A 12,159-nucleotide genomic window follows, 5' to 3' on the forward strand; every position below is an offset into this window, starting at 1 on the left:
CACAGTCTATAACAGCCTTTTTCTTTCTCAACGAGTACCGCAAAACGTAGTGGGAAGCTTGACATCCGGCAACGAGTTCTCGTACTCGACCAGGTCGCGCAGCGGCGCGCCAGCCTCACCGTCAAACTTGGCCACGTCCACCGATCCCAGCGGCCGGCGGCTGCGCCCTTCCCCATACCCGTAGTACTTGTCCAGCGCGGCCTTGAGGCCCGCGACGCCGAGCTGCACCAGCGCCCAGTCCGCGCGGCTGAAGCGCGTCTGCAGCTGCTGCGCCTCCTCGATCTTCCCCTCGTCGTACAGGCTCAGCATCACCGTGTGCACCTTGGGCACCAGGTTGGCCGTCGCGGCGATGACGCCGTGCGAGCCGCCGACGAGCCCGTGCAGCATAAAGTCCGTCTTGCCGGCAAAGGCGGCGAAGTCGCGGCCGATGCGCGGGTCGTGCGCCACGCGCTGCAGCTTGCCCATGTTGCCGCAGGTCAGCTTGCACCCGACGACGTTGCGGTTGGCGGCGGCCAGGTTGATGATGGTGTCCGAGTCGAGGTCGATGCCGCCCGTCACGCCGGGGAAGTTGTACAGCAGGATCGGGATGGGCGACGCCGTGGCCACGTCGTCGAAGAACTTGTAGATGACCGGCTTCTGCATGGCGGGGACTGTTCGCGAGCTGGTTAATTGTTTGGAGATCTTCCGTGAACCCGGTTCTCACTCACGCCAGTAGCTGGGGCTGAGGACAAGCGCGTAGTCGGCGCCGGCCTCGTGAGCCTCCGTGCACAGCTGGATGGTTTCGCGCGTGGACTGCGCGCCGCAGCCGGCGATGATGGTGGCGCCCGGCTTGCCGTATTGATCGACGGTGTAGCGAGCGAGCTTCAGGACCTCGATGCGCTCCTCGTGCGACATGTGCATGGCCTCGCCGTTGGAGCCCTGGATGACCAGACCGTCGACGCCAGCCTTGGCCATTCGGGTAAGATGCGTGCCGATCGCCTCCATGTTCAGCGTCTCATCCTCGTGGAAGAAGGCGACGCAAGGCACGTAGATGCCGCGGGGCGGGCAGTGAGGAGCCATATTCTGCAACAAAGGATACGGTAGTTGAGCTCTAGTAGATTCGTTGGTGCAGAGTCCGTCGTTGGTTTATGGACTGGCTGGTGTCGGGTTTATAACCAAGACGCCAAAGGGGGATTGTCGGGACGGCCGTCCTCCAAATGGACCGCAATAGAGTATCTCTGACATCTCGAAATTGCCACAAGTAGCCATTCAGACCTTCGCGCGGGATAGTGAGCGGGGGGAAGAGGGGTCCGGAACGGCGCCGGAGGACCTTCCCGACAGTCATCCGGTCGCCGATAAAGGAGGCAACACGGATGCTTACAACGGGTCGAAGATAGTGTAAGAGCGTAAATGCAAAGAAACGAGTGTCTCATTCACAATTATTAACCTGGGTACTCAAGGACTAGCGGGCGGTTTTTTTTCCACTTTGTTTCTATAGCTTCTTGTCCAGCCAGTACGCCACCATGCCCGTCACAAGCAACCTACCTAAGCTCAGCATAGGGGTCGAACGCATACACTAAAATACCAAGACCAATTCTACTCCTAGTCGTAAAATACGGCGCAAACTTGCGAACTCAAGTCAAGTACTGGTAAATATCAATAGTCATAAAATCTGCGTTCTGGGTTGCCGTTGTGAGATCACAGTGCTGCATTGAGGCCGACGACGGTGCCTTATCGACTGTCCAGGTACAGGGATGACATGCCAACTACACGGAGAAGCAAAAGAATTTGATAAATATATACTGTGAAGGGTGCCTAACATCCGCTATATACAGGAGCCTGCTTCCTTGTATCTTGCCATCCTCCTACCACTCCCACCTCTGCGCTTTCTCGCCCCCCTCACCACCACTGGCCATCGCCATCGCCGCCCCAGTTGTTGCAGCTGCCGCTACCGGGAGCATGCGCGCGGTTCGTGTTGCGCGTCACGTCCGGCCCCGGCTGCGGGAACTCGACGTCCGTGCCCTCATACGTGCACACGCCATTCCCGACATTCGCCACGAACATGTCCGGGCGGCTCGCCAGCGGCACCGACGCGTCCCGGCGCTGCTTGCCCGCCACGTTGATCACCGCGCAGTTCATGTACATCTCGCGGTTGCCCTCGTTGTTGAACCAGCTCCACGCGAAGATCATGCGGCCGGACGGGGTGTCGCTCGGCAGCGTGAAGCGGTAGCTCGAGTCGCCGTAGACGGGGCAGTTGCCGATGTACGAGTGCACCACCTTGTAGGTGCGCCCGGAGTCGAAGGAGACGGAGGCCTGGCAGCTGCCGCCGTCGTGCGGGGTGTCGCCGTGGATGACGAAGGAGTAAGTGCCACCGGGGGCCCAGGTGGCGACGGGCCGGCCCTTGGGGGTGTCGAGCAGGCGCAGGTCTCCCTTGCAGGGGAAGTCGCTGCCGTCGGAGTTGAGCGGCGAGCGGATGTCGTAGTCGATGTCGTCGCCGGTGTTGGGGTTGAAGCTGGAGCGGAACGGCGGCGGGCTCTTCATCTCCATATGGGCAGCGGCCGCGGAGGCCATGCCGAGGGCAGCGAGGACGGCGCTGAGGACCTTCATATTTGCGCGGTAGAGTGATTGGTTGATGATGTCTTGATTGGGATGAGAGCTTGCTGCTTGTTGGACAGACTGCAATGGCGAGACTTGAGGAAGACTATATAGTCGGTGAACCACAACATATTTACCTGTGATCATGAGGTGAAGAATTTTCACTTGTTCCTATGGATCCTCTCATGACACTGTAACATGAAGGACTGATGCTCCCGCAACGTCGATATCATAGCAGCAAGCTATCGTAGCTTTGCAACCCTGAAACCCGTCTCCTGTCAACCTGAGACTTGAAACAGCTACCTTCCACTTCCGGAAAACACTGTACGATCTTATATTCTAACTGTACCCTATGCGCGCCATTCGCATGGCAAACCGACCGTCGGCCAATATTGAACGGTTTCATCCTGACTGGCCCGACCCAGCATCCACAGCAATCTATTTCCCGCTGCAACCCTGCGACGGTCAATTCATGCGCCGCGCCTTTTGCGGAATTGCCCATTTTCATGCAGGCCCTAATTTAAACCCGGTATGAAAGACTTGTCCCGCGTCGTCGCGTGCGCCAAGAATAATCGACTTCCTAATGGAGGTGGTCGCTGGTCGAATGGTTGGCATGCGATTGGAACGACGTCGTTCTAACAGCTCCACGCCACCTATGTGTGGCGTAGCGTATAGAGTTTATATTAAGGTGGCAGTAACGTAGCCTATACTAGAGTTGTTTAAAGACAACAAGTAAGAAACTAGGCCTATGGGTATGGTCATGTGCTGATGATCCTGACCCGTGCGGTTGCTTGTTGATGGTCTGGCTTTGCTAGTTGAAGGCGCGGCACGATGCGACAAAGCAGACCAACCGGAGGTCGCCGTCAAGATACCTGCACTGTTGTTTACCTTGATACAACATGACAAATGCGACATGATCTATTGTTACAAGTTGAATTGTGCTGTGAAATGCTACAGTCTCACTCGACGCGAAATCGTCGTCGCCATGTAATCCGAGGCCCCTAGGCAGCACGAGGCGAATGCTTGAGTTGCCTGCATTGTTGAGATGCCTACTGGTAGTAATAGGTATGGATAGAGCCAGAGCCAGATTGGCATCAACGCCACTCATTGGCGATCCACCGTTGCAGAATCCGGTAACTCGCCTCCGGCAGATAGCCCGGCACGCCATGGCCCGCGCCGTCCACCCCGACAAACACCAGGCGCCCGTCATCGGTGCCCTTCCAGAAGCCGCTCGCCTTGACGTCGTCCGGCAGCTCACGCCAGTTGCTAATTCGGTAGTCCGCGAAGCCGCTCCAAAAGAGGTTGTCGTACTGCCACTTTTGGCCGGGCGTGTTGACGATGTAGTCTTCGTTGCCGTTGAGGACGAGCAGGCGGATCTTGTCGAGGCCGGTTCTCGGCGGCGCGTCCAGAACCGACTCCAAAGTCTTTGCTCTACTTTTGGACATTTCAATGGCATAATTTCCACCGACTATGGAGTTGAGCAGCTCAAACGTCATCGACTCTGGCACGCCCATGGCCTGTTTTATGTGAGGCTGATTGAGGTACCGGGTGATGTTGCCGTGCTTGGTGTCCTCGCAAAAACCATTCTGGTTCACGCAGGGAAGATTTACTTTGCAAAACACCAGTCAGCACATTTCCAAGGGCAAAGTATCGTCTCTCTGTCCTACCGTCGTAGTTGTTGCGTTCACCTGCCTCGATGCGCTTCCGGTACGCCGGGTCAATGTGATCAAGAAAGAAGAGCATCAGTCCAAGACAGCTGTACCTTGCGGTACCCATGCGACACTCCTGTCCCAGTCTCACAACTTCCGGCATCTCCAGACGAATGCTGTCGCACTCCTCCGGATCGAGGAAGTCGCGCCCGCGGTACTCGGAGCACAGCAGCTCGTACACGCCGATGCTGACCGCCGTCCAGTCCAAAACGGCGTTGACATTGATCAGCCCCGCAATCTCACCCCAAAAAGCATCCTTGGAGTTGAACGCGCGCGCGTCGAGGATGTGTTTCGTATACGTCGACGTGAAGTGGCCCGCATAGGACTCGCCCGCGATGTACAGCGGCAGCGCAGCCTTCTCCGGGAAGACGTCCCGGAAGAAGACGTTGAGGAAGGTCTGAAAATCGGCCGCGCCGTCCTCGTCCGTCGAGGGCGCCCGTCCTCCCTCCGCCACCGACGAGAAACCCGTGCCGGCGGGCTGGTCCAGGAAGATTACGGACGCGTTGTTGTTCCACGACCACGGGTTGGGCACCGGCGCGGAGGCGCCGGGCTGGAGCACGCAGGGGCCGAGCTCGGTGAGGAGGCCGACGAGCGACGAGGCGCCGGGACCGCCGTTCATCCAGAGCAGGAGCGGGTCGCGCGAGGGGTCGCCCCGGCTCTCCGTGAACCAGTAGAACAGCTGGCGGTCGTCGGCGACGTTGACTGTGCCGGCCCACTGCGCCTCGCCGTACGAGGGGCAGACGGTGTCGTCCTGCGGGATGCGGGTGAAGTTGCCGCTCGCGTACGGGCCTCTGCCGCCGCCGGCGAAGGAGAAGGGTGACTGCTTCAAAGGGCCGAGGGGCTGCTGGAAAGCGTCGCGGGTGAGGAGGGCTCGGAACTGGTCGGCGGAGGGCATGATCAAACGGCCGGCCGCGCAGCCCAGCAGGGCCGTCACGAAGATGAAGTAGAGCACCATCATGATGAGAATCGCTCACCTCTTTTTCAAGTAATCGTATAGATGTATGCTGTAGGACTTGCTGGCGCACAGGAGGTGTTGGCCATTACGTAGGCGATTGACGGACTCTCGGGTGCTGCTGCTGGCCTAGCTGGAGCCTGATTTCAAGGGCTGTCTGCAGATCCAAAATCCAGCCCCGAAGAGTTGACGAGCATAAATAGACACATTTTGGTGGTCGAAATTGCTTTGTATTTACTTGGTTCCTGTTGTCTCTGTTGTTTACAAATCAAGGTAATAATAACTGAGGCTCACGAGTGTTTCTGGCCGATGTACAGTGCCAAGTGCGAAGTGGAACGTGCGCACTGTAAGCTACATGGACTGAATCGTTAGGCCCTTGTACGCGAGGCTGAGCTCTTACTCCCTCTGGGCAATTCTATTCCACTGATAATTGGTAGATACTGACCCCTTTTGACAATCTGTGTCTTCTATAGTCCATCTATGATATGGTGTAGACGGCTTCGCCATGTTTTGCTGTGCTATAGGGTAGGCGCGCTGCTTTTTAACGGACGGTGAGAGAAGGCTTTCGTCAGATAGAATGTTGGGAAAATCATCATCTTAATGCAACAGTATCCATTTACAAACATTAAAAGCGTCTATATAGCAACTCTGCACATTTGAAACATGTCCGCCATTGCGAAACACCCCTGCTTTGATATATGCTATAGATGCCTCACTTATTGTTCGCTTTTCGGCGAGCCCAGCTTGTTCTTGATATCATCTCCAATTGCCACGTATCAACAACCATATTCAATATCAAAAAGCTGAAGCGGGACCAACTCCAGCAACAGTTACATCTATACCAACTCTCCGCAGCACTCCTCGTCATTATTCTTCCTCCTCTGTCTTCTTGTCACCCTGCATGGGCTCGACGTCCTTGATCATCTCCACAAAGCACAAGTCGTCCGGGATTGCAAGCGCCGCAAACCGGCCCGACTCGCGCGGAAACGGGCTCGTCTCGCCCGTCTCGCGATACCCGCGCCGGGCGTACCACGCCCGCAGCGCCGTCCGCGATGACAGCGCGTTCAGCGAGATGCGCCGCGCCGCCCACTCCCGCCGGCAGTGCTCCTCCGCGTACGCCAGCACGCGGCCGCCGAGGCCCCCGCGCTGGTGCGCGTCGTGCACGACCAGCATCGAGATGCGGCCAGTTTCGGCCTTCTTCCCAACGCTTGCAGAGGCGATAATCTCCCCCGCCGCATCGAGGACGGCAAAGGTGACGACGTCGGAGGCGGTGAGGCTCGCCTTCATGGCGTCGAGGGTCAGGGTGAAGTGTGCGGCGAGGACTGCGTCGCCGGTCCAGTCGGGCCGCGAGTCGGGGGTGGAAAAGGCATGCTCGGTGAGGGCGCGCAGTTGAGGCGCGTCGTCGAGCGTGGCGCGGCGAAATGTGAGGGCGGCCATTGTTGTAGATGTTTTTGTTTTGTTTCGGTTGGTCGATGAGTAGAGAGGAGTGGTCAACTCAACGAGTCCATCGACTGCCTTTTATAAAGAACCCTTCAAGGTGAGCCACCAGAGCCTGGTTTACCTGCAATTATTCTCCAGACCCTCAGGAAATGCTCAAGACATCGCCCTTGCAGATAAAGGAGCTCGACAGGGCGCGCCGCAAGTCTTGATGCTTCATTGATTCCGGCGCGCTAATAAAAGTATGTCAACGTCTTTATTACGGGTGTTGCCTTTCGATAACAGTAGCATCTTGCGCATCTACGCTACCTAGGCGGCGTAGAATGGTTCGCGCACCGCTTTGTTGGCTTGTTAAAGGCGAGCTTATGGTGGAGAGTCTACCAACTAAATACCTGGCTGCAATTCCAAGTATGATGACCAGTATGCGCCTTTAATCTGGTGAGATGTCATTTCGCGCCCTATGCTGCTGACTCGGCCCACGTACCCGATTGACGCTTGATTTGATAAAAGCACTTTTTCTTTCTAATTAAATGGACATGTCTGTGGTTTGAACTACCCTTTTTCCTACCACATAATACATCACTGACGATGCCACAACTGAACATCAGACCATGTAATGCTCAGGTCGCCGCTGCCACTGTTCGTGGTGTACGCTCCAATCTTGTCGTAGAAGCTGCCCCCGGGCGCGTTGTTATCGCGAAACATCTCCTTGCCGTTGACATAGACGCTGAAGCGCTTGAGGTCGACGTTGTGCACCGTGTTAATCCTCACGCTCGCGCCCACCTTAGCCACGCCGTCCGCGATCGTCTTGCCGCCCTCCACGCTGTATAGGCGGCCCCCCTGCTCCACGCCCATGATGAAGTACGGGCCCGAGTTGCCGTTGAAGGTCTGCTTGATGGAGATGCGGTTGCCGGACATGGAGTTGATGCGAAAGGTGCCGCCGAACTGGTGGGTGCCGGAGGAGTAGTCGTCGTTGTAGCGGCGCTCGGCGCGGAGGTGGCCGTTGGAGCAGCCGGCTCCGCCGCCGGAGCCGGAGGGGCTCTTGGGGATGGAGAAGGTGTCGCCGCTGACGTTGCCGCCCTCGCACTGCTGCGTGCTAAAGCTGGGGTGGTCCTCGACCCAGTTGCCGCTTTCCACGGGGCTGCCGGCGAGGGCCAGCGTAGTGGCGGAGAGTGCAACGAGGAGGCTCTTGAATAGCATTGTGCGAGGAGGGTCGAGGTTGTATGTATATCGTGTGTGCTTGGGGAGGTATTGCAATACTCAATCTGAATCTGGCAGTCTGTGTAGTGTTCAAGCTAGCACTTACTACAATGAAAATAAGACTTACCCATGCTGGCGATGCCAGATCCCTTTATACTCACAATGCAACTAAGGTTCTCCCAGCAAGACTAGCCGATTGGTGGAAAAAGGATCGCGACGGGAGCTCTGGAGAGCTGTCAGCAGCGACCACAACCACACCAAATCAGAAGCTCCGTTTCAGTGGGCTAAAAGCGACGATGACACCTCCTTTCTTGGCATTTCGGAAGATTGTTGCGGAAGACGCTGATTACATCACAACTTGTATTAGTAGATGCGTACGAGACAACCGAAAATCCACGCGCAGCTACGTACGTACCTCAGGTGGTGGAAGCTGGCTGTTACTAGTGAGTAGTCATCACATTGAAGTTGTCATTTTACCAACGAAAGAGTCAACGAAAACTAATTATTTACATAAAGAGAGACAAGGCTAGGACGCCATGGCTAATAAATAAACACTACACTAAACATTAACTTGACTAATACCGACGACCACACTACAGCTGTGGTGACAGCGAGAGGCCGAAGCACCTGTCCACCTTTGCGCCCGTGATGGACTCGGCCACCGATCCGCCCTCCAGCATCTTCACTCCCGCGCTCACCTCCTTGGCCAAGAACACACGCGGCACCGCGCCACCCGCAAACTCGCACACGATCGGGTAGAACACCTTGTCGCTCGCGTCGGCCGCCATGTAGAAGAAGGAGCCGTCCGCCGCGGGCGCCGGCACCAGGACCGCGACGACGGCGTCGTTGGGCATCTTGTGCGGCGGGCTGGCGCGCAGGCGGGAGACGCCGACGGCGGCCATGGCGCCCGCATAGTAGTGCATGACGTTGAGGTTGCCGTCGAAGGGGACGACGGCCTCCTTGGAGGTCGGCCATAGGGCGTTGCACGTCTTGCTGGTGCGGTTGGAGGCGGCGGCGACGTACACGTTGCCGTCGTTGCAGGAGGCGACCATGCTGCCGCCGGCGGAGGTGAGGAGCGGCGCGAGGTCGAAGGCGTGCCCGTCCTTGAAGACTTGCGGGGTGGTGGTGGCATCGTCCTCGACGCAGGTGACGTTGGTTTTGGGCGTGCTGCTTTCGAGGGGGGATGCGGGAGGAGGAGCACTGGAGGACGTGGTGGTTGCGGAATGGACGGAGGTGCTGCTGATTTGAGAGCTGATGGGGAGGCTGGTAGTGCTGATTGACGCGGTGGTGGTAGAGGTGATTGGCAGCTTGACTGGTGAAATGGACGAGCTGTTTGTCGACTTAATCGAGGAGCTGTTTGTCGAGCTGTTTGAAGGGACGACAGGCCAGCTGCTGGGCACGGTGCTGTGTAGAGTGCTGGATACTGTGCTGGAAGCTGTGCTGGAAACTGTGCTGCTGGAAGCTGTGCTGGAAGCTGTGCTGGACACTGTACTGGACACTGTGCTAGGCAAACGAATGCTGGTGCTGGTTTGCGACTTGACAGACATGGTGATGTTGCTGTTGCCAGCACTGCTGCTGTTGACGCTGCCCTTGTTCTGCACCACGGAGACCAGAGCACCCGCATTCGCGATGGGACGGGGAGAACTCTTGAAACTAGTCACACAATTTTGTTAGAACACACCACACGACGTAACCAGGGTCGACTGTAACTTACTTGATGCAACCCTTGACGATGGGCTGCAACCCCGTGTCGTGGAGGACCTGCGAGCTGACGCCCAGGATGTCCAGCGACAGCTTGTTCCTCCAGTTCAAGCTCGTGCTGATGCCCGCGCACCCGTCAATCGGCTTGAAGCCCGCCATCAGGCCGCCCGCCTCCGTATACCTCGCCTCGCCCGCCACCTGCGCCGCCGCGCTGATCGTCGGCTCCTCCACGATGCCCAGCGCCGCCTCAAACGAAGAAATCTTCAGGCCGACCTTGATGCCGATCGGCAGCCCCGCGCTGGCCGCCAGCATGATCTCCCCCTCGGCCTCCAGCACCGGCTTGAAGTACGGCGTCCACCCGGACGCCGAGCTGCGGCTCGGCTCGAAGATGTGCAGCGTCGCCTGCGCCTGCGTCAGGCCCATCTCGCCGCCCACCAGCAGCTTGCCGCGCGCCGCCGCCTCCAACCCGACCTTGGCCGCCACGGAGATGTACGGGCCGACCGTGACGATGCCGTAGGACAGGCCGGGGAGGCCGAACGCGAAGAGGTCCTGTTGGATGCTCTTGCTGAATCGGATCTCGGCGTCGACGCCGACCTTGAGGACGACCTTCATGTTGGCGCGCAGGGCGACCTCGGCGTCGAAGATGCCCTTGAGCGGCGTGATCTTGGCCTTGCCGGAGAAGACGGCCTGGCCGGAAACGCCGCAGTCGACGCAGTAGATGTGGACGTGCTCGTGGAACTCGCCGGATTCGGAGGTCGTCTCGTGCTTGAACAGCGCGATCGAGTTGGGGCTCCACGGCGAAGCCTCCCGAGGGATGTCCGCGCCGGGCAGGTCCCAGGACACGGGCTCGTTGAAGTCGCCCTTGATGGAGAGCGCGTCGGCGACGGTGTTATACGCCGTCTTGACGGCGTCCACGAAGCCGTTCCACAGGTTGGACCACCATCCGCGCGCGTGCAGTGCGCGGCGAGCCTGGAGCATGCGACGGCGACGGAGAGCATTGGAGCCGGGCTCGACACAGTCGGTGGCCGAAGTGTTCTTGGTAGTGGCGATGGCTTCGCCGTCGGCGATGATGCGGTTCAGGAAGGCTTCGGAGCCAGGAAGCAGCGCATGGTATCCGAGCGCGTCGTCGAGCGCGCTGTCAAAGGACGGGCCAAACGAGGCAACCGCCAAGCCGTGGGCGTCATGTGAGGGAGTGGAAGGTGCCCTAGGAAATCCGATCAGCAATTTTTCACCCTGACAAGTACTAGTAGCATCGACGACTTACTTTCCAGAAGAGCCGGTCGTGTAATTGAACGAGTTGCCAGCCGACCCGGTCGCGTTCGCCCCGGGTGTGCTGTGCGGCGCCCACAAGCCCCATTCGGTTTCGGCAGACTCCATGACATTCTCAGGGTGCTCGGGCGCTCCGACGGCGATAATCACCCGCGTTTCCACGTGCACCGTGCAGCTGGTCGCCCGGAAGTAGCAGCGATCCTCGGCCGAGGGGCCGGTGCAGCCATCAGCAGTCGCAATCAGCAGCAGGTCCTTATCGGTCTCCCAACTTTCAACGGCGCGCTCAAATGAGTCTGACGTCTTGAACTTGACGACCAGGTTACTGTCCTTGGTGTATTCCACCTGGACGTGGTTGGAGTGGTCAAGGTTGACGGATGGCAGCGTGAAGCGATAGGTGAGGAAGGCAAAGTAGCCCTCCTTGGCCGGCTCTGTTTCCCAGTCAGTTAGTCAGTGGCCAAGCTATGATCGTATAACAGTCTACTTACCAGATACACCGTAGTACATCTTTGAATCGTCCTTGGCGGCAACAGGCTCAACATTCTCCACGGCGCTGGTATCCCAGCTCCAGTGGACGCTCGGGGCCAGGGTTTGACTGGGCGCAGAAGCCCTGTGCTGTCCCTCATCTTGGGATTGCTTGCCGCCGTGTTGCTGGCCGCTATGCTGTTGGCCGCTATGCTGCTGTCCGGTTTGCTGCTGTCCGGTGTGCTCCTCAGTCTTGGTTTCCTCGGGCCCTTCTACCGGCACCTCCACGGCCACCCAGCCGCAAAAGCCGCCGGGCACGGTGGCGAGATCGGAGGTGACCAGGGTTGGCTCGGGCTGCGCCGGCGCCGCTGCGACACTGCTGCGACGCGATGGCGACCATTTCGGTAGGGACAGGGAGGGGAAGGCAGAGACGAGCGCTGCCGCCCAAAGGAGCGTAAAGATGGTATTAAAGAGCATTGCTGCTCGAGTAAGAAGAATGAAGAAGAAAAATAAAGGAGTGTGTAAGAGGTGCAAGGCAAGCCTGAAGAGTTTGGAAGCACTCACGGCGCATCACAGTCTCTTATATCGCGTCCATGGAGTCTGGCTTCATCATCGGCAATAATACTCGACGTATATGGATTTGTTTCCTCATCATGCGGATGATGCTCTATATCACCGGATTTTAGCGTATGCATGCAATTCGGACAGGAGATGTGGTTCTCATTTCACCTTCCTCCACCAGGCGAGGACAGTGTCGTACCAACCAGACACTGGCAGCAAGACGGCCAACTGTGAATGGAGGGCAAGATGGCCAAGAGGATGGCCTGCAATAAGCCCTAGCCATTCGCGGGGCCG

At 58.2% G+C, this 12,159-nt stretch overlaps 6 protein-coding genes across 6 annotated transcripts; all 6 read right to left on the reverse strand.

The window, feature by feature from the left end:
* Positions 1 to 27: 27 nt before the first annotated feature.
* Positions 28 to 1,059, reverse strand: ISF_08115 (Aldolase-type TIM barrel; the record flags this gene model as incomplete). Its single annotated transcript, XM_018851718.1, has 2 exons — positions 28 to 650; positions 708 to 1,059. 2 exons carry the CDS (start codon positions 1,057 to 1,059, stop codon positions 28 to 30), a joined length of 975 nt encoding a protein of 324 aa, XP_018701204.1.
* An 819-nt stretch (positions 1,060 to 1,878) lies between these two features.
* ISF_08116 (extracellular protein) lies at positions 1,879 to 2,586 on the reverse strand (the record flags this gene model as incomplete). The annotated part of the gene is made up of 1 exon (XM_018851719.1): positions 1,879 to 2,586. The coding sequence occupies one exon, from the start codon at positions 2,584 to 2,586 to the stop codon at positions 1,879 to 1,881; it is 708 nt and encodes a 235-aa protein (XP_018701205.1).
* Positions 2,587 to 3,668: 1,082 nt separating this feature from the next.
* Positions 3,669 to 5,241, reverse strand: ISF_08117 (Peptidase S10, serine carboxypeptidase; the record flags this gene model as incomplete). The annotated part of the gene is made up of 2 exons (XM_018851720.1): positions 3,669 to 4,183; positions 4,242 to 5,241. The coding sequence occupies 2 exons, from the start codon at positions 5,239 to 5,241 to the stop codon at positions 3,669 to 3,671; spliced, it is 1,515 nt and encodes a 504-aa protein (XP_018701206.1).
* Positions 5,242 to 6,102: 861 nt separating this feature from the next.
* On the reverse strand, positions 6,103 to 6,672 carry ISF_08118 (Acyl-CoA N-acyltransferase; the record flags this gene model as incomplete). Its single annotated transcript, XM_018851721.1, has 1 exon — positions 6,103 to 6,672. The coding sequence occupies one exon, from the start codon at positions 6,670 to 6,672 to the stop codon at positions 6,103 to 6,105; it is 570 nt and encodes a 189-aa protein (XP_018701207.1).
* A 579-nt stretch (positions 6,673 to 7,251) lies between these two features.
* ISF_08119 (hypothetical protein) lies at positions 7,252 to 7,872 on the reverse strand (the record flags this gene model as incomplete). The annotated part of the gene is made up of 1 exon (XM_018851722.1): positions 7,252 to 7,872. The coding sequence occupies one exon, from the start codon at positions 7,870 to 7,872 to the stop codon at positions 7,252 to 7,254; it is 621 nt and encodes a 206-aa protein (XP_018701208.1).
* A 593-nt stretch (positions 7,873 to 8,465) lies between these two features.
* Positions 8,466 to 11,781, reverse strand: ISF_08120 (hypothetical protein; the record flags this gene model as incomplete). The annotated part of the gene is made up of 4 exons (XM_018851723.1): positions 8,466 to 9,525; positions 9,587 to 10,777; positions 10,838 to 11,270; positions 11,328 to 11,781. The coding sequence occupies 4 exons, from the start codon at positions 11,779 to 11,781 to the stop codon at positions 8,466 to 8,468; spliced, it is 3,138 nt and encodes a 1,045-aa protein (XP_018701209.1).
* Between the last annotated feature and the right edge of the window lie 378 nt (positions 11,782 to 12,159).

The sequence above is a fragment of the Cordyceps fumosorosea genome, assembly GCF_001636725.1.
Source record: "Cordyceps fumosorosea ARSEF 2679 chromosome Unknown scaffold_26, whole genome shotgun sequence".
Classification (NCBI taxonomy): domain Eukaryota; kingdom Fungi; phylum Ascomycota; class Sordariomycetes; order Hypocreales; family Cordycipitaceae; genus Cordyceps; species Cordyceps fumosorosea.